Source organism: Sinocyclocheilus rhinocerous, unplaced genomic scaffold (genome assembly GCF_001515625.1).
Source record: "Sinocyclocheilus rhinocerous isolate Xijiao unplaced genomic scaffold, SAMN03320098_v1.1 scaffold1406, whole genome shotgun sequence".
Taxonomy (NCBI): domain Eukaryota; kingdom Metazoa; phylum Chordata; class Actinopteri; order Cypriniformes; family Cyprinidae; genus Sinocyclocheilus; species Sinocyclocheilus rhinocerous.
The window spans coordinates 738,110-762,177 of record NW_015647095.1 but is presented as its reverse complement, the minus strand read 5'-3'; the positions used below and the strand labels follow the sequence as shown (position 1 = coordinate 762,177).

Below are 24,068 nucleotides of genomic sequence, written 5' to 3'. Positions count from 1 at the left end.
TCATTTGTTTTAAACACGCAATTCAATTTGCTTCAGAGTAACGGCACCCTATAGGAGCAACACCATGGGATTGTAAAGTGCTGTGCTGGATATTTGTGATGAAGTATAAGGTGAAAATTCATTTGTTGTATGCTTGAGTAAAAAAAGACTGACTGCACAGATACACAGGAACATTACGCCCCCCAGTGGTGTCATTGCAACAGACAGCTCAATAAATCAGCACTTCTGTGAAATGTTCAGCCTGGACGCTACTCTAATTAGGCTTTCAGCCTGCTCTACACTCACCTCATCTTTTACAGTTCTTGCAGACATATTTAAAGCACTACCCGCTCCCTCCGTCTCTACCTGTGTCTTTCTGATGGCCTCTCATTCCCACACCCCAGCCCTCCTTTCTGTCCCTTACCCAGAGTGCCAGTGCAGAGGCAGTTGTGAGTCCGGGGAGGAGGCTTGGTCTGGTGGCTGTCCAGTATCTGCTGCACCAGCTGCTCCACAGAGAAGCCAGAGCTGCTGTTCCCATTGCTGCAAGTCCACTTGATGCCATGAACTGCCGAGGGAGAGAGGAGACACAGTCGTCAGCCCACCAGCCGAGCCTTCCAGCCCTCCCCCACCCCGCCTGTGCACTACATCCCTGACCTTACCTCAGAGCCAGACTCCATATCAAAACCACTTTGTCCAGAAAAAGAGTACAATGAGAAAAAGAGTAATTCTTTTTTGTCTACTTTCTGACCTCGGACGGGAACATGGAAAGTTCAAGAACAGATTTGGGCCTGTTAAGAGTGAATTTTCAGCTGACGTGGGAGGAAAAACACAGAGCAAAAGTCTTCCTCGTCTCACTTCAGCTGAAGTAAAAGCCCCTGCCCTTTGACAAGGTGCTTTTTGCAGTTTGCGCCCTCTGTTGCCATCACCGTTTCAAAGCTCAGCCTCTCTCCTCTGAGAAAAAGAACAATAACAACAACTGAAACGGTAAAATGGCAAAAGGAAAAAGAAATGCAACAAAGGAAATGTGCTGATCTCTGGAGAGGAACGGTATTTAGAATATCAAACAGCATCGAGATACCTTAATACGGCTTGTGCACGCTTTGCTACTTCAGTGAGCGTAACAAGCTGAGGTGAGATTGCATGTGAAAGCGAGGGGAGGAAAAGGGAGGCGAAGGGAGAAACAGACACAGAGACAAAAATAGATAAAAGAGACAAAAGCGTTTGGCTTGAACTCGCAAACAGTGCTGCATCACCAGCCAGAGCAGGCACAACAGTTGTCACATACACAGCAGGTTTCTCTGCTCTGCTGAGCTCTGCCATTCCGCGTTTGGCCAGAGAATCGCAGCGGCGTTCCATAAGCCATTACACCAGCATGACCATGCTTGAACAGACAAATCAATCTCACAGCATGAGCCTGAACCAGAATCGCAGCACAAGGCAGGTCATGTAATGAAAGGCCAAGCTGGTTTGGTGGATATGCCGTGACATCGGCAGGAGGCGTTGACTGCGAGGATCTGAAGAAGAATCCTCTGATTTAGACTTGAAGGGATTCTCCCGCACTTCAGTCCAAAGTGGCCTGCCGTTACTAATGCAGTTCTTCAAACTATCGGTCCTTTGCTCAAACAGCCCATCTGGCAATGTTCCTTGTGTCTGCTCCACTACACAGAAACGCAGAGTCTGAGTATCTCCGAATGTTGTTGAGGAATGAAATTCATATTTCCTTAGTGCAGCCGTGCCTAAACTGGGGTGCACTGCACACATCCCCGGGGGGAGCACAGAGTGTCCTCTGGGTGCTCAAGAAAATATTTGGGTAGTTGTGTAATTTCATGTCGTTTCAGCTGTCCTGTTTTTCATCTAAAAGTATTTTTAAAAAATGCAATTGTTAAGGGAAAGTGTAATTAATAAATATTTAGATAAAATATTAATATGAATGTTAATATAAAAATCTAACATTACAAAATATTTTTTAGAATGTTAATAGTCTAGCTTGCAAATCATATTTTAATGCAACGTTTTGGTGACATGTACACAAAACAAACATTTTTATAAAATATTTGTAATAATAATAAAACTGATTTATCACACCACAGGGCCATTTAAAACTAAGTAATTAAGATTAGTAAAATATCTGTATAATTGAAAATATGATAGAAAATGTAGACAAATTTAACAAATGGCATATTAAATTACAAAAGAAACTTCTTTTGTACATTTAACTTTTAAACAATATTTGTTTAATATTGCATTTATTCTTAATTGTATTTACGTTTACAATTACATTTGTGTATATGTTATTAATTTTAGGGCGTTGGAAGACTTTGAAACTTCTGGATTAAATGCTGCTGACAAATCAAATCAAACATTCTCTCCGCCAGCCACATCCATATCCACAAGCTCAAAGCACCTCATAACCACACCCATCAACTTGTATCTTTAATCGCAGCCTATCTCCAGGAAACATAAATCACATCAGATATCTCGCACCCTGCTGTGCGTGTGTGTGTATGTTTATAACCACTGTCTGATCATCTGCTCATGCAGCAGTGAGGGGGCTTCAGGCATGGCTGGTCCCCGGTCTCTTAAATAACATCAGCGGAGAGGAATGAATCAGGCCGGCGCATTCTTCTTTCCAGCTGTAGTGTGACTAAGCAACCGTTGCCTTCCATGACCTGCCATCTGACCTCTGCTGCACACACCTACTTCAACATGAAACAACGTTTGCAATCTATTTGACTAGGGTAAGATGATGTATTTCTAAGTGATAATAGATATTTAACAACTACAAATCTAGAATTCATTAGATTGTGAAAAGTGTTCTCTATATGACAGTGGTTGAACTAAATAAAAGAAGAACCAAAGAGTTATTGGTGAAAAAAAGGAATTGTTTACTTTTAAGTACAATAATGAGATAACGGTCAGAAAAAATGAAGGATTTTATTAAATGTTTCTTATAATGCAATAAGGTAGACTTCTAGATAACAGGAGAGCTTAAAGCTTTGATGATGAATTACAATACATCTCAGAAGCTTTGTAAAAACTTCTAAATCACCCTGCATAACAGCGCTTGAAGGCAAAAATAACTAATCTATATTTCACACTACAATGTTGAAACACTCCTTTTGTGCAAAGCAGGTGATGACGCAACCTCATCACTGATTCATTTCTACGATATCTGATGCAAATGCATTAAAAATGTTTAAAGCGGAGAAACAGAAACTTCTCCGCAACCTATCGACAGTTACAGAAGTCTTTCTCTGAGGACTGTCAGTCGAGGAATGCATCGCTCCTAAAGCATTCAATCCCAACTGCACACCTCGTCCTGTTATTGAATGCAAGCTGTTTTCGTATGATATGGTTCACTCAAGGGAACACATTGGGTTTGTAGAGCTGATGTATAATGCAACCATGAATTATGCATGGCTAATAAGGTTTACAATGAATCTCCGACTATCAACAGGCTGCATGTCTGCAGCGCCACCAATCCACAAGCTCAAAGCACCTCATAACCACACCCATCAACTTGTATCTTTAATCGCAGCCTATCTCCAGGAAACATAAATCACATCAGATATCTCGCACCCTGCTGTGCGTGTGTGTGTATGTTTATAACCACTGTCTGATCATCTGCTCATGCAGCAGTGAGGGGGCTTCAGGCATGGCTGGTCCCCGGTCTCTTAAATAACATCAGCGGAGAGGAATGAATCAGGCCGGCGCATTCTTCTTTCCAGCTGTAGTGTGACTAAGCAACCGTTGCCTTCCATGACCTGCCATCTGACCTCTGCTGCACACACCTACTTCAACATGAAACAACGTTTGCAATCTATTTGACTAGGGTAAGATGATGTATTTCTAAGTGATAATAGATATTTAACAACTACAAATCTAGAATTCATTAGATTGTGAAAAGTGTTCTCTATATGACAGTGGTTGAACTAAATAAAAGAAGAACCAAAGAGTTATTGGTGAAAAAAAGGAATTGTTTACTTTTAAGTACAATAATGAGATAACGGTCAGAAAAAATGAAGGATTTTATTAAATGTTTCTTATAATGCAATAAGGTAGACTTCTAGATAACAGGAGAGCTTAAAGCTTTGATGATGAATTACAATACATCTCAGAAGCTTTGTAAAAACTTCTAAATCACCCTGCATAACAGCGCTTGAAGGCAAAAATAACTAATCTATATTTCACACTGCAATGACGAAACGCTTATTTCGTGCAAAGCAGGTGATGACACAACCTCAACACCGATGCATTTCTAAGATATCTGATGCAAATGCATTAAAAATGTTTAAAGCGGAGAAACAGAAACTTCTCCGCAACCTATCGACAGTTACAGAAGTCTTTCTCTGAGGACTGTCAGTCGAGGAATGCATCGCTCCTAAAGCATTCAATCCCAACTGCACACCTCGTCCTGTTAATGAATGCAAGCTGTTTTCGTATGATATGGTTCACTCAAGGGAACACATTGGGTTTGTAGAGCTGATGTATAATGCAACCATGAATTATGCATGGCTAATAAGGTTTACAATGAATCTCCGACTATCAACAGGCTGCATGTCTGCAGCGCCACCACTAGGTGGTACTGTTGCTCTTCAGATGAGCTCACATCACGGATGGTTGTTTGAAGATTATGAGGGTGAATCTTGTGGCCTTATTATCCTAGTCTCAGTGCACCGGGCCTGACCGGTGGAAGACATCTCGCACCTTTGCCATTGTCCACACCATTTGCAACGTTAATGACTTGCATGCATTACGGCAAATGGTTTTGGGATAGATCAGGCATGGAGTGTAATGAACACATTAGTTTACTGCACGTGTCTTAAAGTCAATGTGAAAGGGAGCTCTTAAGTGATTGCCATGAGAGCTCTTAAGGGGATCGTAACACGCGGCAGCGATTACAATGTCAGCTGAGCTCGTCTGTATTCTCCTCGCTGACATCCTGTGTCTAAAAGTGCTGACGCGAGGGATCCGACTTCATATATTCATTACCTTGACAGCCCTGTCCTAGTTCAAATGATCAATGCTAGGCATCACATACAGAGACGTGTCCTCATAAGACTCAGGGTAAACATGATTATATGCACGCCGCCGTCCGCTTTTTTACAACATCCTCATGAGACAGGTTTCCTCTGGTCAGTTCTGTGACCTAGACCTGTCGTAGACGAAAACATAAACACAGTGTAAGCATAAAGCACGGGCAAAGCGGTGCTGGACGTGTGAAGGGATTTCTGGTGAGTCAGACACTCTTCCACCCACTCACTGGCATCAATCAATACATCACTGCTCTCCTCCACTGACTGACTGGAAACCAACGTGCTTTATCACTCTGGACAGTGAGACGCAGGCAAGAGGCTCCACTGACCCTGGGACACCCTCGGAGTGGGTGAGGTAATAATCATGTCAAGGCTTCCACATGGAGACTCCTGCTATGAACAAGGGCACAAGTTGCAGCAGGTAACATTTGCCTGGAGTAGGCTGAGCTGGGAAAGACTAACCTCTCATGAAACATTGCAAAACTAAAACAGCACCGGGCTTGCATAAATAATACAGAAATTACAGAAGACATTGTCAAGTATCGTTAGGCTAGTTTACACTGCCCTAACCAGAACCAACAGCTGTTGGGGATTGTTGGGGCAGTGTGAACCACAGTGGACACTGATTTCTCACAAAGGCCTTTTCTAGAGTGCAAAACATTCACAGTATCTTTGTTTTGTTTTCCAGAAAAAAAATTTAATTAGATTTAACTGAGATGCAAATTTGCTACATCTAATATTATTCTGTAAAATGTAATAAAGATATGTAACATTAAAAATGTGAAAATCAATTTCAAGATAGGTAATATGGAGATATGAAGTATGGTTAGTACTTTTTTTTTTTTTTTACATAAATACTTCTATTCACCAAGGATGCATTAAATTAATCAGAAATGACAGGAAATACTTTTACATTATTAAAAAAATCTATTTCAAATAAATGCTGTTCATTTGATCTTTCTATTCATCAAAGAATCCTGAAAAAAAAAATTAGCATGGTTTTCACAAAAAAATATTAAGGTGCACAACTGTTTTTAACAAAAACATATCAAATGAGAAAAGAGTTATTTTAAGTTGTATTACATATTTCACAATATCACTGTGTTTTATAATATAATATAATAATATTTTTGATTAAATAAATGCAACATCTAAGTCAAAAAAAGAAAAGATTAATAAATTAAATTATACTGACCCCAAACCTTTGAATGGCAGTTTGGTAATGGTATTTCTTGAAACACTGTTTGCAGTGATCACTTAAAACATGCATAAGAAGAGACAGGTTATGCATTCAGTTGATGGAATATGATTGGACACTCACACATGGGTTTCAGCTGGCCAATGAGTTCCTCCTTCGTCCATTTGGCCCATTCTTTCTTGTCTGTATTGATGGAGCACAGGATGGGCCCACATGGCTTCCCACAATCCTCGATAGCTGGCACATTCAGGTAGTGGACCAGGACAATGTCTGGGTTCTGGAGAAAGGACAGGACCAAGAGACAGAAAGAGGAAAATAAAAAAAGATGATGAGGTGTGGTGAGTAGAAAGGTCTGACTGAAGAAGCAGTAGTACCCTGGAAACAGATGGGGCAACAACATACATACACATAAAAATAATGAATAAAAATTGTTAATGCATGTTCATCACTAGTTAGCATATTTAGCAGCTAGCCACTTGACCACATTTATGGAGTGACTGAAATAGAGAATTAAGTGAAATATGTCATTCACTGCCTGTTCTTCTCCATCATTTGAGGAATTATTGCTAGAAAACACACAAACGTCTACTATTCTGTATAAAATTGCTTAGAGTCTGCTTTCCACAGGCAGAACAAGCGCAACATTAATTGCACAGGCAAATAGCGCTGAGTCTTGTGAATAAGGTGTAATCTATAATAAACCTAATTTACATAGAAAGAAGGCGTGTTTGTGCTGAAAAGAATGACAATGATTTAATTTAAATACACAAAGCGGCGCCTGGTTAAGCCAAGAGCGGTTAGTGTGGGGCAACAACATACATACACATAAAAATAATGAATAAAAATTGTTAATGCATGTTCATCACTAGTTAGCATATTTAGCAGCTAGCCACTTGACCACATTTATGGAGTGACTGAAATAGAGAATTAAGTGAAATATGTCATTCACTGCCTGTTCTTCTCCATCATTTGAGGAATTATTGCTAGAAAACACACAAACGTCTACTATTCTGTATAAAATTGCTTAGAGTCTGCTTTCCACAGGCAGAACAAGCGCAACATTAATTGCACAGGCAAATAGCGCTGAGTCTTGTGAATAAGGTGTAATCTATAATAAACCTAATTTACATAGAAAGAAGGCGTGTTTGTGCTGAAAAGAATGACAATGATTTAATTTAAATACACAAAGCGGCGCCTGGTTAAGCCAAGAGCGGTTAGTGAATAAAACCGTTTGTGCGCAAAAGTGGCGCAACTGTTTACTGATGGTACATAGTGCCAAAGTTATTCACAGAGAGGATAAAACCAGGGACAGATCATCCCAAACAGGGATCTTCATGTGAACACAGGAGGGAGTTGTGTGAGGCTTACAAAGCACCTGTTTTTTTTTGTAACATTACGGTTGTCAACTCAAAGTAAGGGCTTGGTGTATATATATAAACAAATTCTATCAATTTGAAGTCAGCAAGTGTTCGCTGGATACATTTTGACAGCTTATGAATAAAAGCGTTGTTTAAAGCATATCTAGCCAGAGTGAATAACAACAATTCTGTTCTGTAATCATAAATTGCGATGATTACAAAGTGTTGTAAACAGTCACAGAACAAGCAGTCCCCTGTCACCACGGAGATCACACACACACACACACACACACACACACTCACTCACAAAATCTGACTCGTTCCAGCACACCAACATTTGAATGTCATGTGAAACACAGATACATAACGCATACACGAAAACCAAATCCGTACACTGAAACACTGAAGAAAACTGTCCCTTTCATTAGCATTTTTATTAGTTTTATGAGCATTACGTGCTGAGTGAATTGGGGGCTGCGGTTCTGCGCTGCCTCCCGGCCTGCAGCATTACACTTCGACGTACATGCGCAAAATCTATGCGTACTGCATGCTCAATGGGGTAATACACACAAAGAAAGACATTCATACAGCCGCTGGCACTTTTACAGAAAGCACCATGGCAACCACACCTGATCATGCCATGTCCGAAAGCTAATAAATGCTGCCTTAGCAGGCAGTATATACAAAGGTAAGAATAAACATTTGCAAAACATTCTGTCTTTACTACTAAAATACATTCACCTGGTCAGAAGATAACACATACTGATGAAATATACACTGCGCTGCCTACTGTATGATATCCCACAATCTCAAAATTAGAGCAGTTGAAAGTAGTATATTTATTTAAACTATTTTTTTTTATTATTTATATTTTTAATAATGATTTTTATGTATTATTTATTATTTTTATCATAATAAATAATATAATTTAGTAATACATGTATTATTAAATAAACGTATAACTTTATTTTAATAAATAAATGTATACATTTATAATTTATTTTGATTAACTGATTAACAAATGAGCATTGTTAGCCAAATATACACATAAATATAATATAATATAATATAATATAATATAATATAATATATTAATGGCCTCAAATATAGACTTTATTTTCTTTTTTTTTTTCTTTTGATTTTGGGGTGAATTATGACCCAGACATTTCTTGGGAAATTCACCGATATAAGAGAAACCCAGGCTAAACATTTTCAGAGGGATAGATAATCCACAGATGAGCCAAAACGTCATGATGCATTGGAAATCTGGTCTAAAACTAGTATCCTTAGAAGGTACCTTCATACTAAATGCTGCCTGTTTAGCCGTTGATGGAAGCTGCTTTAGTTTCAGACAAAGCTTGTGTCATACTAGACATCTCTGAACCCCTCTATTACAGTGCTGATGACCAGGCAGGTTCAGACTGACATTTCCTCTCTCAAACAGTCTTCTGACTACAACTGAATGGACTGCAAATCACAATTAGAAAGAGAATTGACAATCTCTGCGTGGGACTAACAAGCCTTGAACAGTGACCACTGAGAGAGGGGACAAAATCAGCAGGACGGAAAAGGGCGACAGAACAAATCAAAAGCTAAATTCAGAGCACTGAAAATCAAACAGCCCTGTAATTCACAGCGAGAACTTTTGATTGAACTCTTCAACCAGCACACTTGATATTCAAAGTGAATGTGTCAAGGTGTTTGAACAGCACCTTTGATGGATTAAAAGGAAAAGATTTGATTTAAAAATGAAATGCATAGGAAATCTGTCTTCACGAGAGGATTTTAAGAGCAAGTTCTGGTGTACTATTCTCTTTCAAGTGGATGGAGGGAGTGTGCTGGACCGGTGCATGGTTGGGGAGGGCGAGCTGAGGATGCACTGCTGCTGTGGCCGTGAGCTTGTGGAAGCACGCACCAGCACTACATCTCCATATGGCACAAGCAGCTGTGGTGAGCACCAGGCCATGCCCTCAATCCTTAACCAGCATGAGAGGGGTAAGTAAAAACCAGACAAACATAAAAACATTCTCAAGCATATACCGGTGAAACTGCATGGGTCAAAATGTCTGGTTATATATATATATATATAATAATTATTTTTTTTTGCTTAAAATAATGTATTTTTTTCAGATTTCGTTTAAATAAAATAGTCACAAATCAAAAATCTTAATGGTCCTAAAATAAGCTTGATTTTCTTACGCAAAAAAATAATTTCTTTTATTTTTCCAATTGATTTTGGGGTGAATTATGACACTGATATTTCATGAAATTCATATAAGCATACAGAGTAAAAAAGACAGCCAACTCACATATTCACCCTTTCAAAATAAAAACAACAACAAAAAAACCCACATACATACAAACAGAAGCCAATACATCCATGACCACCACATACACGCACACACGCATGCACACGCACACATGCACACACACACACGCACGCACGCACGCACACACACACACACACACACACACACACGCACATTCCTTTTTTCGATCCCTCCTACGCAGATACATTCGTCCCTGTTTTACAATGCACATTTGGCAGACTTACAACCCATCCAAATACAAGTAATCTGTGAAGCTGTGCTTCAGTCGTAAATTCAAGAGTGAGCCACAAGCGTATGACATCTACAGCTCACTCCTTTCTCGCTCTATCTCTTCACGCACCCACACAATCACGCTTGCACCCCCTCAAGACCCTCACTCTCTTTCCGATGGCACAACAACACAATGAAAATGTGGAGTGTCTAATAAATCTATCAGGATGCAAACTTAATTTAATTTAATTTCCTGCTGGCTGCTCTCTTTTAATAATGCAAGTTTTCATCCAACAAACTAAAGGAGGAGGAAACTTTCGGCCTGGATACTATTTGGTGGAGAAAATGGGATCTCATTAAGGTATTGATTAATTGTGCAATGTAATCTTTAGACCATGTTTGTGGTACACCTCCATGGAGAACCAGGGCTTGCTTCCAGGTTTGTTGATGTGGGAGAAGGGAGCCGAAGTTTGGATAGAGTTGCAGCGTGTGCAGGGCTTGTGGTATTGCGCAAACGGCATTTTTCATTATTAAAGGCATTCATTAGAGCTCAGCACCTTTACGCTAGGCTCATCCCTGGAGTGCAGAGGCGTGTAGATCTTATACAACCGGTCCACAGAACCTGTGTTTATCCCTTGACTTCACTATTTAAGAGCATTAAAAGCTAAATTAAGGTTAAAAAAAACTTCATTAGGAAGTGTTCTGTGCTTGAATTCACAGAAATTGTTTTCTTACTCGAGTCAAGTTTTTCATTGGTAAGCAAGAAAAACAATTAAAGCTTGTTTTTTTTTTTTTTGCTTTAAGCCTGCAGAAAGAAAGCAGATCTAAATTCTAAAGGTGTTTCTCTGTGTGTTTGTGTGTGTGTGTGTGTATGCGCGTCTGGGGGACACACAGGTACCTGGAAGCACTGTGGTAACCTGGCAACTAGTAGCTGGACGCCCACATGCATGAAGCCAATGTGGTCATGAGTGCTGCCCCATAGCTGGCCCTGAGTGCTATAAATATCCACTAGTAATAGCTTCAGGGTCATTACTCGGGCCTGCCTCCAGCCAGCATCAACTCCAACCTGAAGGGCTGGGAAGAAGGACAGGGTTTCAAATAGGTATCTACATATTACGGATGATTTATTGCAGCGTGGGGGTGGGACGGCGTGTTCTGGCAGATAAGTGCCTGTGCGTATGAAATTGTCTTTGAGTTGGACTTGTCTGAAAGCAGGTCATTTGGGCTTCATATTTAGCTGCGCTGGTTCAGATCTGGACAAATGAGAACATTATGTTACTTGTTTTGAAGCAGGATTGCTGCTTCCGGTCATGTGAATGAGTCACTTCTGTTTTTATGTCCCCATTAAATATGTCTAAATAAACTGGACAAAATATTACACACACATTTTGTGACATACATGACATCATCCTGCAGGAAGTGACGTTTTTGGTGTGTAAATGGCAGCACAAACATGAGCAAGTAATTATAACTATATATATATATATATATATATATTAGTAAAGCACATATTAATTCCTTATTCTGCATAAGCAAAGTCCCCATATTTGACTTAAGAGACGCATACCAGTTTCTGCCTGGCATAACATCCTATTAATCTTAATCTCAATCATTGGTGCGAATTTGCTTCCAGGAGTAGCTATTTGAACAACAACAGACAGGGAGAGCGTTTGGGAAATTATGGCGCAACATAACCAGCACAAATGCTAAAAGCTTAAAAGCTGAAAGAGAAAGTCTTGGCACTGGAACAACAAGAACCTCATCAAGGTTAAATATATTAATTAAGCCAAAAAGCACACAAACGAGTCCAAGAGAAGAAAGAACCAGTGCTTATGTAGTATAAAAATATTTAATAGATAAATATAAATATATATATAAATATTTAATAGATAAAATAACTTAAAAACAAGCCCTGATTTTATCTTCTCCCATTAAAGGCACAATCAGACCAATACAAATCAACTATAAAAATTATTTTAATTACTTATTCTATATTCAATATTCTCTATGCAAAGAATTTTAATGTGTTTAACACGTTAAGCATTTTATATAATGGTTTATATATTTTCTATACTTCAAAAGTACATATTCATTTTAAAATAGAAATATTCAAATCATATACATTTTCAATACATAAAATATACATACAATATTTACTTTTTAAAAGAATACTTGTAAGTATTCATGCTTAATACTTAATAACAAGCCAGGTTTTACTTTCTAGCATTAATGGCAAAATTAGACAGTCAGTACAATCATTTATTAAAATTGTTTGAATTATTTTATATTCCATATTTTCTATGCATAGAATATACATATTACACTTTAAAAATGATTTACAAATAAGCATTTTATACAATAGATTCTATATTTTCTATACATTAAAAACACACATTAAACTTAAAATATTAAAATAAAATGTATTATGTAAAAATAATATATTTTCAATACATAAAATATACCTATTAGTTTAGTTTTAAATTAATACTAATATAAATATTTGTGCTTAACACTTAAAGATGAGCCCTGATTTTATCTTCTATCATTAACAGCACGAATGAGACCAATACAATCATTAAAAAAATAAAAAATATGTATTATAATAATTATAACTATATATATATATATATATATATTAGTAAAGCACATATTAATTCCTTATTCTGCATAAGCAAAGTCCCCATATTTGACTTAAGAGACGCATACCAGTTTCTGCCTGGCATAACATCCTATTAATCTTAATCTCAATCATTGGTGCGAATTTGCTTCCAGGAGTAGCTATTTGAACAACAACAGACAGGGAGAGCGTTTGGGAAATTATGGCGCAACATAACCAGCACAAATGCTAAAAGCTTAAAAGCTGAAAGAGAAAGTCTTGGCACTGGAACAACAAGAACCTCATCAAGGTTAAATATATTAATTAAGCCAAAAAGCACACAAACGAGTCCAAGAGAAGAAAGAACCAGTGCTTATGTAGCTCTGAGAGGAAAAAAACGTCAGCGAGGAGTTCAAAGCCGCGGCACAAAAAGACACGGCCAAGCACTGCACTCGGCTGACAGGAAACCCCTAGAGGATTGTGGGAAAAAAGCATGGGAGAGACAGATCCTCTGACTCATTTCTTGTGAGCGTGGTGAGGAACATACCCACTGGGTGTACAAGCAGACCCATTTCACTAACCCATGTTACATAAATCACAGCACTTCTGATATGCCGCAACAAATATTTAACTTTTTTGTCTCCATCTGTCTCACTATTTTTAACTTGATAGAAGTGTTGTGCTCTCAGAGTACCGCTGGGCTCAGTTCTGGAGGAATACGATGTACTCCAGACATGATGTAGAGGTCAGAGTCACAGTGGAGCGTCAAGAATGTTCTCTCTCCGAAAAAACAGCAACCTTCAAGAGAATGGAGTGTCTAACAGGTTGTAGCTGATTTCACTGGAGTGAAATGGAAATAGTTGAGTGTAAGGATGTGGGTGAAGTTCAGCATTTAGAGTGTGTGAAAGCAAGAGAGAGTATACAGTATGCAAATGTGAGTGTGTGATACAATGTGGGCACATATAATGACCAATCCAGATGTCTAAATGTGTTTTAGGTGCACCTATTTGAAACCCTGTCCTTCTCTAAGTAGAAGAAAGAAAGTCATGCCACTGTTATTTTAGTATGTATATTACTATACAATGAAAAATAAATAGTGTAGAAACAATTTCACTCAGAAATTGTTAGTAAATTTCACAATTAATTACAAAGACAGCAAGTAACACAATTAATTAAATATGTAATTTTTAAGTAGAAAGTTAGAGAAAGACTAGAATAGTATTGTCTTGTGAAACAAATTTCAAAAATAATTTTTACAGCGTTTTTGTTCATATTTTGTTAATATTTTAAATTAGATTTTTTTATTTTCTGTGTTCATTTTAATAAAGTTTTAGAAATTTTAGTTTTTATTCATTATTATTTAACAAAAATGAGAAATGTTGTCTTAGCAATTAGCTGAAATAAAGTAACTTTAATATAGTGATTCATTTTTTAAAATCCCTAGTTCGAGGCAAAATTTCCATCACATCAAACAATTTTGCCCTAATAATAAATTAAAGATAAATAAATAATATGCTTATTTCCTAAATCTTAAAATGGTAAAATCGATCAAAATATGAATTATTAGTAACATAATAATATAGCAATTCATATATATTTTGTTTGGTTTTAGCTAACAAAAATAACCATGAGTGTGAGCAAATAATGTCAGTCTGTACAGTTAACTAAAATGTCTCTTTAAAGGGATATTTAACCCACAATTTACAATTCTGCCAGTGTTTTCTCACCCTTGTGGGATTTTAAACCTGTATGATTTATTTGCAGAACAAAAATGGTCCATATAAAAAAAGTCAAAACAGTGGACCCCACTGACCTTCACTGTATGAATACATTTTTTGAATTTTTGAATTTTTTGAAATGAATACCATTTTGGAACAACATAAGGGCGAGTAAATGACAGAATTTTCATATTTAGGTAAAACTGTCCCTTTAAGAGTGCGTGTGCCATGTGTGTGTGTATGTGTGTTTATGAGCGAGAGAGGTGATTAAAGCCTTGCCCTGGCGGGTGCCCTGGCTGTAGCATGGTGATGGATGAAGCAGTGTGTCCGTCATTAGGCAGTAGGCTGGCCCCTGGCACCCACACCCAGCTCTTAAATGTATCCATACCTCGCTGTCCCCCAGTGCTGCTGTTCATTTCAAGGTCAATTGACTCAGTGCTGTGCCGGGCACAAAACATCCCCCTTTCTTCATAGTTTTATTTCCCATTACTGACTGGTTTGCTTGTGTGTGTGTGTTTGTACATAACCGCTTGCGTGTGTGGGTGTATATGACACGTCAAAGCCGATGGTGTGCAGCAAATCCCCTACAGCTTGTGTCTAGTACAGAGGAAGACCCTTCTATGAACCCTTTAATGTTTATGAGCCTGTATATGCAGAACACTTTAAAGTGCAAGTTGGTAAAAGTCACTTTGCATGCAGTTATAAAAGCGATGATGTCACTTCCTCCCAGTGCCACCTGTTTAGCACAGCTTGTTTTTCTTATAGCTGAGCCAGCAACATCAGTCTCAATCATGGAAATTTCCATATATAAGGTTCAAAATGAATGTTTTGCCAACAGCAAGTGGATTAAGAAAGCTTACCAGCCATGAGTATTTCTTTTCTTGCATATTTGCAGAAAACATTGGAGGTCAGTGTGTCACTCGCAGCAAAAGTCTTAATGTGAAATGCTATCTTTAAAAGTCATACTCATATTTTTGTAGCTAAAGGCAAGTAAAATATGTGTGTTTCTTTAACTAGATGCATATTTGGCCCAGTGGGTTTTATGTCCATATATACAGTACACTGAGTTCTGTCATTTTTTTCCTAAAATTAATAAACAATAATTCCCATTTTTGATTGTATTTTCCAAGTGTAAGGTTTAGGAAAAAATAAAATGAATAAAGAAAGTGTTTATTAATAGGGGAAAAATAGTTTGATGCAATGGAAATGATGCCACAGCTAAAGTAATAATAACAGGTATTAATCACTATATTATTATTTTACTAGTAATTTATATTTTTAAAATGATTGACCAAGTTTAAAATTTAGGGAATGAATGAATGAATGAATACAATACAATACAATATGTATTATTATCGACAAAGTTGTTGATGAAAAACTGATGAATGTTTTTAAATAATAGATTTAAATAATTATATCATTATTTTACTAATAATTCATATTTTTCATAGACTGACCAAGTTTTAATAAAATTATTCAACAACATATATATATATTTTTAAATATTTTTTATTAATTTGTATTATTTATTATTTTGTACTCCTCATTCAAGCTGATTTGGATAAAAGCTTTTTGCTAAATGAATAAATAAAAATGTAAAATCTATACATAAAAAGCATTTTAAAAGTAGAAAAAAAAAAGATATTCATATACAGTAACAAAAATAAAAGAAAAAGTTGAAATCTGTTTTGATAAAAAGCAGTCCCTGGGACATACACGTGCAGATAGTTGAAGAAATACCCATCTAACATGTTTAGATGACCTTCTGTTGGAAAGCAGCAACTCAGTCAACAGCAACATCAATACTAAAAATCATGAACTGTGTTATATTCACACATTCAAACATTGATTAAATACCAACCCCGGCATCCACCAAATTCTGCCTGCAGTCTCAGGCTACTGCTGTGAGATGGCTAGTAGATCTAATGCCCACAATACAAACACACAACCATACACATTCCATGTGCAACTCCCCAGAAAGCTGCACGCACCACAGGAGGTGCATGTAAATCCCAGTCCCATGGGATGCACAGTAGGAAATGGGTGAGGAATGCAGCATGGCTATTTGACAACTTCTCACTTCATGCTTGAGCGTGTTAAACGACCTCAGCATCATCCTCTGCTTCTCAAGGACTGTGGTGTGCTGTTCTCTCTCGTTAGGTCTCAGTTCGGCTCCTCTCGACAGACATGAGAGAGAAAAGCGCGTGAGTGGTGTTAGAGAATGTAACTTTTGAGGAAGAGGACGGAGCCGGTGCAAAGCACGGCAGAGCGCTTCTGCAGGAGCCAGAGGCTGAGGCCTGTGATGTTTAATTCAGCAGCCCATAATGACTCAGATGAAGTCAAGAGCCAGCTTTAAATAACTTAGCTTCCAGGGCCAGAACTACTCAGCTCACAAGAGTGTGTCCATGGAGCGTGCCGTTATGTGTTTGCCCAGGTGTCAACATGTAGTTCTGCAAAAAATAAAAATAAAATCAAAAAGATATTCTGTATTCTCCTGTCTCTTTGGAGTACATGTTCATTGCAGATCGAATTGGAGTTTGCATGGAGCACAGAGGACAAAATGTATAGGTGTTACTGTAAAAGTACAGATTCCACCTTGGCTGCCACTAGAGTTTCAGCTATTCATCTGGCAGCTGCTTTAACACCGGTGGGCTACCTCTCCATTAGCTCTGCCCTGAGCAGACCGGGAGCAGGCCGTCTGGGAGCCATCAGTCTGCTGTGATGGGCACAGTGGAGCTTGGTGACTATGGTCCTAATGCCCAAAGTCTCTCACAGGAAGTGCATGTGTCAGTGAAGAACACAGCAAAGTCAGCCAGCCCTTGCACTCGCTCTAACCCTGCCGGTTAACCAGCTTATGTTGGGTTTTAGAAGATGGTGCCCCAACCAGGCTTCTCATCCAGATTCAGCAATAATCTTTTTGGTGAAGCTGGTTAACCTGCCAGCACCAATCTTGCACTATCTACCATAAATAACAATGAGAAAACTCTTTGTCTAGATCAGTATTTCCGTGTTTTTAATTGAGATTTGAAGGAGGAGATGGTAGAGATGCAGACTCTCTGCAACATCTGTTCCTTTAAATCTCAACTAAAAAAAAACATATTTTCTCAGTTGTTTTCAGCTCACCTCTGTAGTCTTTATTATTTAGTTGGGTATTATTTATGTTGTTTGCTTATAGCTTACATATGCATGAATGTTTGTAACTGTTGTTATATCTTCACATCATTTTGTTTTAGTTCAGTGACCTTGACCTTGGGAGTTTTTTTAATTATTTTTAATTTATTTTGGTTTCAGTAGAAGTTGAAAATCCTTAAAAAAAGACCAATTGACTAGAGAAGGAAAAATATAGTTTTCTTGTTTTTCAGTTTAGTTTTTTTTTTTTGCAGTGCAAGCTGGGCCAGATTAGAAATTCATGCTTGTCTAAGCTGTTTTTGTTTCAGCAGGGAAGGGTTAGCTTTGATTCTAATGCTAAATGTGAGTCTAAGCCAGAGTCTGAACCTTGTATACCAGAATCATAATGTGCAGATAATGCTGAGGCCATCAATGATTTATATTTTGGGGAGAAGGCTCTGTATGGCAAACTGGTCCTTGAGTGCTAGGACTCCTGGTTCCTGATTGAATCACAGATAAGCCGATAGGATCAGGGACAGCAGATAAAAGAAGATAGCATCTATAGTCTTAAGATGCTGTGGCAATAGCCTCGGTGTAATCTGGAAATGGCCTAGTGGGTAAATTTCTGGACCAAAAGCAGTTAAACAAAACATTTTCCATGGCAATGATCCATCAACAACATGAAATCAGAATGCAAAATCAGAATGCTGCAATATTAAGTTCAGCTCTGAGAGGTCCAAGAGCACACTGACCACTCCAGCTGGAAAGCCCCAGGGTGCAGGCGCTCAGGAGACACCCCCGGATGCCTACACACATAAACCCTCACCCTCTGGGACACGAACCAGCCAGTAGTTGCCTAGCGACCGGCAGAATGAGTTAAGTCACTTTAAGAGAGACAGAGGTTTTGGACAGAGGGCAGAGCTGAGGGTCTGAAATTGGTATGATGGCAGGTGAAACGAGTGAGGAAAAAGAGAAGAGAGAAAGGAGTAAATTGACAAAAATTGCTAAAACAATGCAAGAAAATACATTTTCTGTAGCACTAAAATGTGAATCCAAAAGATCTAAACAATTAAATTACTCTATGTGTGTGTGAGTGCCTAAGGAAAGTTTTGACCACATGTGTATATTCATCTTTAGTGATGTCAATAATCTTCTAAAATTTATTATGATAATCTTAAGCAGCACAACGGTTTTTAACATTTATAATAATAAGAAATGTTTCTTGAGCACCAAATCAGCATATTAGAATGATTTCTAAAGGTTCATGTGACACTGAAGACTGGAGTAAGGACTGCTGAAAATTCAGCTTTGCATCACAGGAAAAATTACATTTTAAAATATATTCAAATGGAAAATAATTATTTTAAACTGCAATCATTTTTCAAAATATGACTGTTTTTATTGTATTTTTGAAGAAACTTTTTTCTTATCTTAAAAATCTTACTGACCCCAAGCATTCGAATGGTAGTGTACACAATGAAGGACATTCATGTTATTTTAAATAAATATATTTTTCACAATCATTAATATAACTTTCTCTACCACTGACACATATTTCTTTTCTGCTGATGTAACCAAAGCGTGTGTGGGTGGGGAATAGGGATGTTCATTTTAACCGGTTAACCGTTAACTGACCGTAAGAATTTTTGACCGATTAATACAATCAGTTAAACGGTTTAAAAAGTCATTTACTTATTTTTTTTTCAGTAATTTGTCAAAATATTTAAAGAGGTTTGCTGCATGGTTAAAATACGCTACACGTATATAAAAAAAATTGCATAAAAAAACAACAAAAAAATGCGCGCATGCGGCGCCGGCGCAATCACTTGAATTTTTTCCTTCTAACAGTGAAAGCAACTACTCCTTTTAGTCATAAAGATAATCAGAATTGTAAAAGGTTTGCCTTTATTTGTGTACATTCACAATAAAAACAAATCTTTGTGCTTTTGTAAAATAAGCCTAAAGAAAAAAAGGATGCGGCTTTCTGCCGTCTGTTTCCTTTCACGCAGCACAAAAATGAACCGAAACTCTGCATACTAGGCTACTTGTTGCAGGTTTTCTTTCGTTTTCTTAATTTATTATTGAAGTAAAAATATATTTCTCGTATAGGCCTATTTATTATTATTATTATTGTTGTTTAATTATATTAATATAATATTATTATTAATTCTATACATTTAGCCTAGCTTATTATGTTTTTCTCCACTCGCAGAAGCGCTGCAGGTGCCTGATGTGATATGATTGAATTACTGAAATAAATGAACTTTTCCACGACATTCTAATTTACTGAGATGCACCTGTATTAACCAATAATATAATAGTCAACTTTTCAACATACAGATGGCTAAACTCAAGCTCTCTACAGTACATTATTCTGTTTCACATGTAAATGTGTCCCATTACTGTATATGCATTGCAAATGCTTTTTCATGTTGCCTTTAAGAAAAAGCTCTTGCTCCCTACTGGATGACAAATACGCAGTGAAGGTCAGTCACCATTACGCAGAAAATTCTCTCCCCAGTGTGCAAGCAACCCGAAATCTCCCACTATCAATGGGAGCCAGCTGCCCTCTGAGATCTCCCCCGGTCCAAACTTAGGGCCGTGACAGAAACCGAGCAGTGCAGACCTGCTGCCGCGTAATAGGAAATTAATTGAGATCATCAATATGGTATTAATCATGAAGGCACAGGTGCTGAGATGGCACTTCTGCCTGAGTGAGCCTGTTAGCGATGCACACTTTTAAAAGTTTGACCTGCTGTTCGGTTAAAGTGTGTGTGAGAGCAAGGGCGAGAGGGAATGATAAAGATAGAGAAGAGCGAGTCTGTCCTGTGCTTATTAAGTCGGGGAAGGTGTCACAGCAAAACGCATCACCGTGAACGTCGATGCCATTCCGGTGAGCAAACACAAAATCCATCGGCTGTGTCCCTCCCTTGGCGAGGTGGGGTGTGGACAAACGTCACTCAGCACTAATCAGGCAAACACAGCACAAATTGCAGCGACTACATTAAGCGGTTAGGCACGGCACGTCTCCAAACAGTTGAGGGCGTCTAACTGAGTGGACATTCCACTACATAAATTAAACATGGCGCGGCTAGATAGCGCTCACGCTCTGAAGATGTACGGCAGCTGGGATCGATGCAGAGACAGGAGTGGCTCGCCGAGCGGTAGAGAGGAGACACGTGGCGCGACTGAACGCGGCCCGGCGTGGGGTCTGGCACCGCGCTTAAGTAAGCCGAAAATCAAACAAGCAGCAGGACAGGCGGAGGAGTCTTGACGAGCTCACTCACATGGGTGTAAGGGTTGAGCTTATGAAAAGTTTATGAGTTCTGCTCAAAACAGATTGATTCGGGGTTAAAGCAAATACCAAGCCAGAAAAGCCCTGAAGCTGAGAGAGGGGAGTGGGTAAAGACAAAAGCAAAGAGAGAGCGAGCAAGGGAGAGTCACAGAGAAACATGGAGAAAGAGGAGAGTGTGACAGAGGCTCGGTACAAAAAAAATATTATATATACATATATATATATTCATTATGGCCAGGTCAAATAAAAAAATTGTTCAATTGAAAATGAAAATTCTGTCATTATTTAATATTAATGGAACTACTGGAATAAAATAAGATAATATTTTTTTTTCTACAGAGTTACATCATAAAAGTAGTGCAAGACTTGTGCACTATATTTCCTAAAAAAGTACCATCAACATGATCTATAGATCTTTGCTTTAAGTGCCAGATTTACTAACAGCTTGCACTAGCACAAACCCTCTTTTGGCATTAAAAAAACTACTGTCAGGTTTTACTAAAGCTCACTCATAAAGTATTTCTTTATATAATTCTCTGTAAAAATATACAGATTGCATTACTTGTTCACATTATTCATTAAATATGCTCCTGTAATCTTCCAAATACATTTTTTAGAATGGCTGTACTCTGGCTCAAAGAACATTTAATTGAATCAATTAACTGGACCATTAAATAAATCATTATTTTTGAACTGGTTCTTTTAAATGAGTTGGTTGATCTGGTTAACAATTTGAACTGAATTATTTGTTCATGAATCAGACTGATTTGTTTATGAGTTAAATTCATTGATTTATTCTGCCAGGTCAACAGCTTATAGGTTGAGAAGATTATCAATAAATAACGACTTAAATTTTCATCTATTCCTATTCCTCCCACAATGCTATCATATTACTTTCTATAAAGTCACTTAGAGCATTGTATGGTGATTCTTGTCATTTTTAAAACATAAATTACATGGAAAATAGCAGAGTGAGGCTTCAGAATATAAATTTTTAGTTTTTTTTTTTGGGTCATATACAGTAGGTTTGGAATGATATGTATATCACTAAATAATAGGGATGCACCGATACCACTTTTTTCAGTACTCGCCCGATACCGATACTTTTATTTTTGGTACTTGCCGATACCGAGTACCGATACCAATATTTTTATTGCATTTGTACATTTTTTAAATATTGGGTACAGAAACCAAAAGAGTATGTATAATGTTAGTTGGTTAACTTCATTTATCAAATAGATACAGTCAAACCAAAATTTATTCAGACACCTTCAACATTTCTCACATTATCACAGTTTATTCGCTATAGTTTAGAAAATGGTAATAAAATATGACAAGAACTCAGAGTTAAACTGTGTCAGAACAAATTCAGCTTGATAATGTCAGATAACTTTGATAGAAAGGTATGTAATAGATTACAATCAACCAAAAAATATTCAGACAGCTGTTAGTATGACAGTATTTACACAACTATCAATACTTAGTCGGGCAACCCTTAGCCTCAATGACAGCCTGTAGTCTCCTGGGCATACTGTCACCCAGCTTCATGCAAACCTCAACTTCAATGTTTTTTCCCAGACTCGGTCTGAATAATTTTTGGACACAAATTTGTATCAATTTTACTGGTAGTCCACTGTATGAAGAATTTTTGGGTATGATTTGTCACAGTTTACTTTATTTTGCTATCCTCACTTACATAAATGAACTATAGTGTACTGCACCCACTAGTAAAAAAATATCAAAAATTATATCTGGTCTCTGAATCATTTTTGGTTTCACTGTATATCCTTCGGTTATTTTCACACTTAATTATGCCCATTAAAATGTATTTTACAAGTTTTTGTTAATTTTACTGTTCATTTTTTTGCTCTATGGTACATCATCTTTAATTTAATAGCATTAGAGCAGCGGCTTAGTACTGTAATCACGCGCTTTGCTGTAATAATGCAGGGAACCACTCGTTATAAATCTCCTAACTGTGATATTTTCAGAAATAGAAGTCGCGTTTTTTCATCTGAAACGTGCTGCGATTTATATTCCAAAGCCACTCATATAATGCAGAAACACTCAAGCAAGCAAAACACACGCAACGCCTGCACGTGTTTGTACTGATGCAGAATAGTACAGTCTAGCGCATTTCACACAGGCTGCTAGATTCACTTTCGCTAGAAAGTCGTGTATGCCTAAGGTTGAAAATAAATGATGATTATAGTGAATGCCCCTATGAATGGTTTTATTTGTACGATTTCGTTTTAATCCAAATGATGCGTGTGCTAAGTGAGTGAACATCAAAGATCACACAACAGAAGTGCGCGCGTGCTCTCTCTCGCTCTCTCCCTACCGTTAAGTAACTTGTGCATTGTTTTACTTACTTGTCTTTGACATATCCGACCGAACTATAAACTTTCCAATGATGTCTGTGAGAAAGGTATATTCACTCGACAAGCTCGCGCATCTGCGCCGCCGCGCGCTCAATCCACTCAGCGTGCTTTGTTTATCAGCTCGCACACATCAGCTATACAGGCGTTAATACTGAATGTTTAACATTATATTCATTGCATACATATACTTCGTAGTAGACATCCATAACTCCTTTCTGCTGTCTGTTGTCAGTGTTTCTTTGTTTAAATATGGCGCTTATCACATGCTGTGTGGTATCGGCGTTTGGTATCGGGGCATTTTAACGAGTACGAGTACGAGTACAGGAGGCCAGTATCGGGCCCGATACCGATACCAGTATCGGTATCGGTGCATCCCTATAAACTATAAGTACTACTTTTTAAATAAATAAAAGCATTTTAGCACCCTAATATTGTAGATTTTTAAGTAAGGCAATAAGCAAAAACATTTCTTGGAAAGAAATACTGTATTTTTTCAATAGTACACAACAGTTCATACATATTACAAATATACAGGAGACATGTTACAGACATAGCTCATTTGTTTGAAATGCATCTGTTAAAGTATAATATAAGCCCATATAAAAGCAAAATCCAAAACTAAAACTAACACTTCATTCCCCTCAACCCACGCCCCCCAAAAATTGCTTTACGTAATACGATGTTACACAATAAGAACAATAACAGCATAACTAATGTACTACAAAAAACATTTCTACATTTTTTAGGAAGGACTTTCTTTGAAAGTGTGCTGATTTTAAAGCTCCACCATTATACGCCTCAAAGAAATACTTCAATGGATTATTCACCCAAAAATGAAAATGCTGGTATCATTTACTCA

General features: G+C 37.6%; 1 protein-coding gene across 6 annotated transcripts in view; it reads right to left on the bottom strand.

The window, feature by feature from the left end:
- Window positions 1-24,068, bottom strand: part of LOC107708820 (calmodulin-binding transcription activator 1-like) — a 390,706-nt gene that overhangs the window by 40,706 nt on the left and 325,932 nt on the right. For 5 of the 6 annotated variants that reach the window (XM_016513145.1, XM_016513146.1, XM_016513141.1 and 2 more), the window contains 2 exons: window positions 6,337-6,490; window positions 404-544 (listed from right to left, as the gene is read on the bottom strand). In XM_016513145.1, coding sequence (XP_016368631.1) covers window positions 404-544; window positions 6,337-6,490 — 295 coding nt within the window. The remainder of the gene's footprint in view (window positions 1-403; window positions 545-6,336; window positions 6,491-24,068) is intronic. The other variant, XM_016513144.1, reaches the window with a different exon arrangement.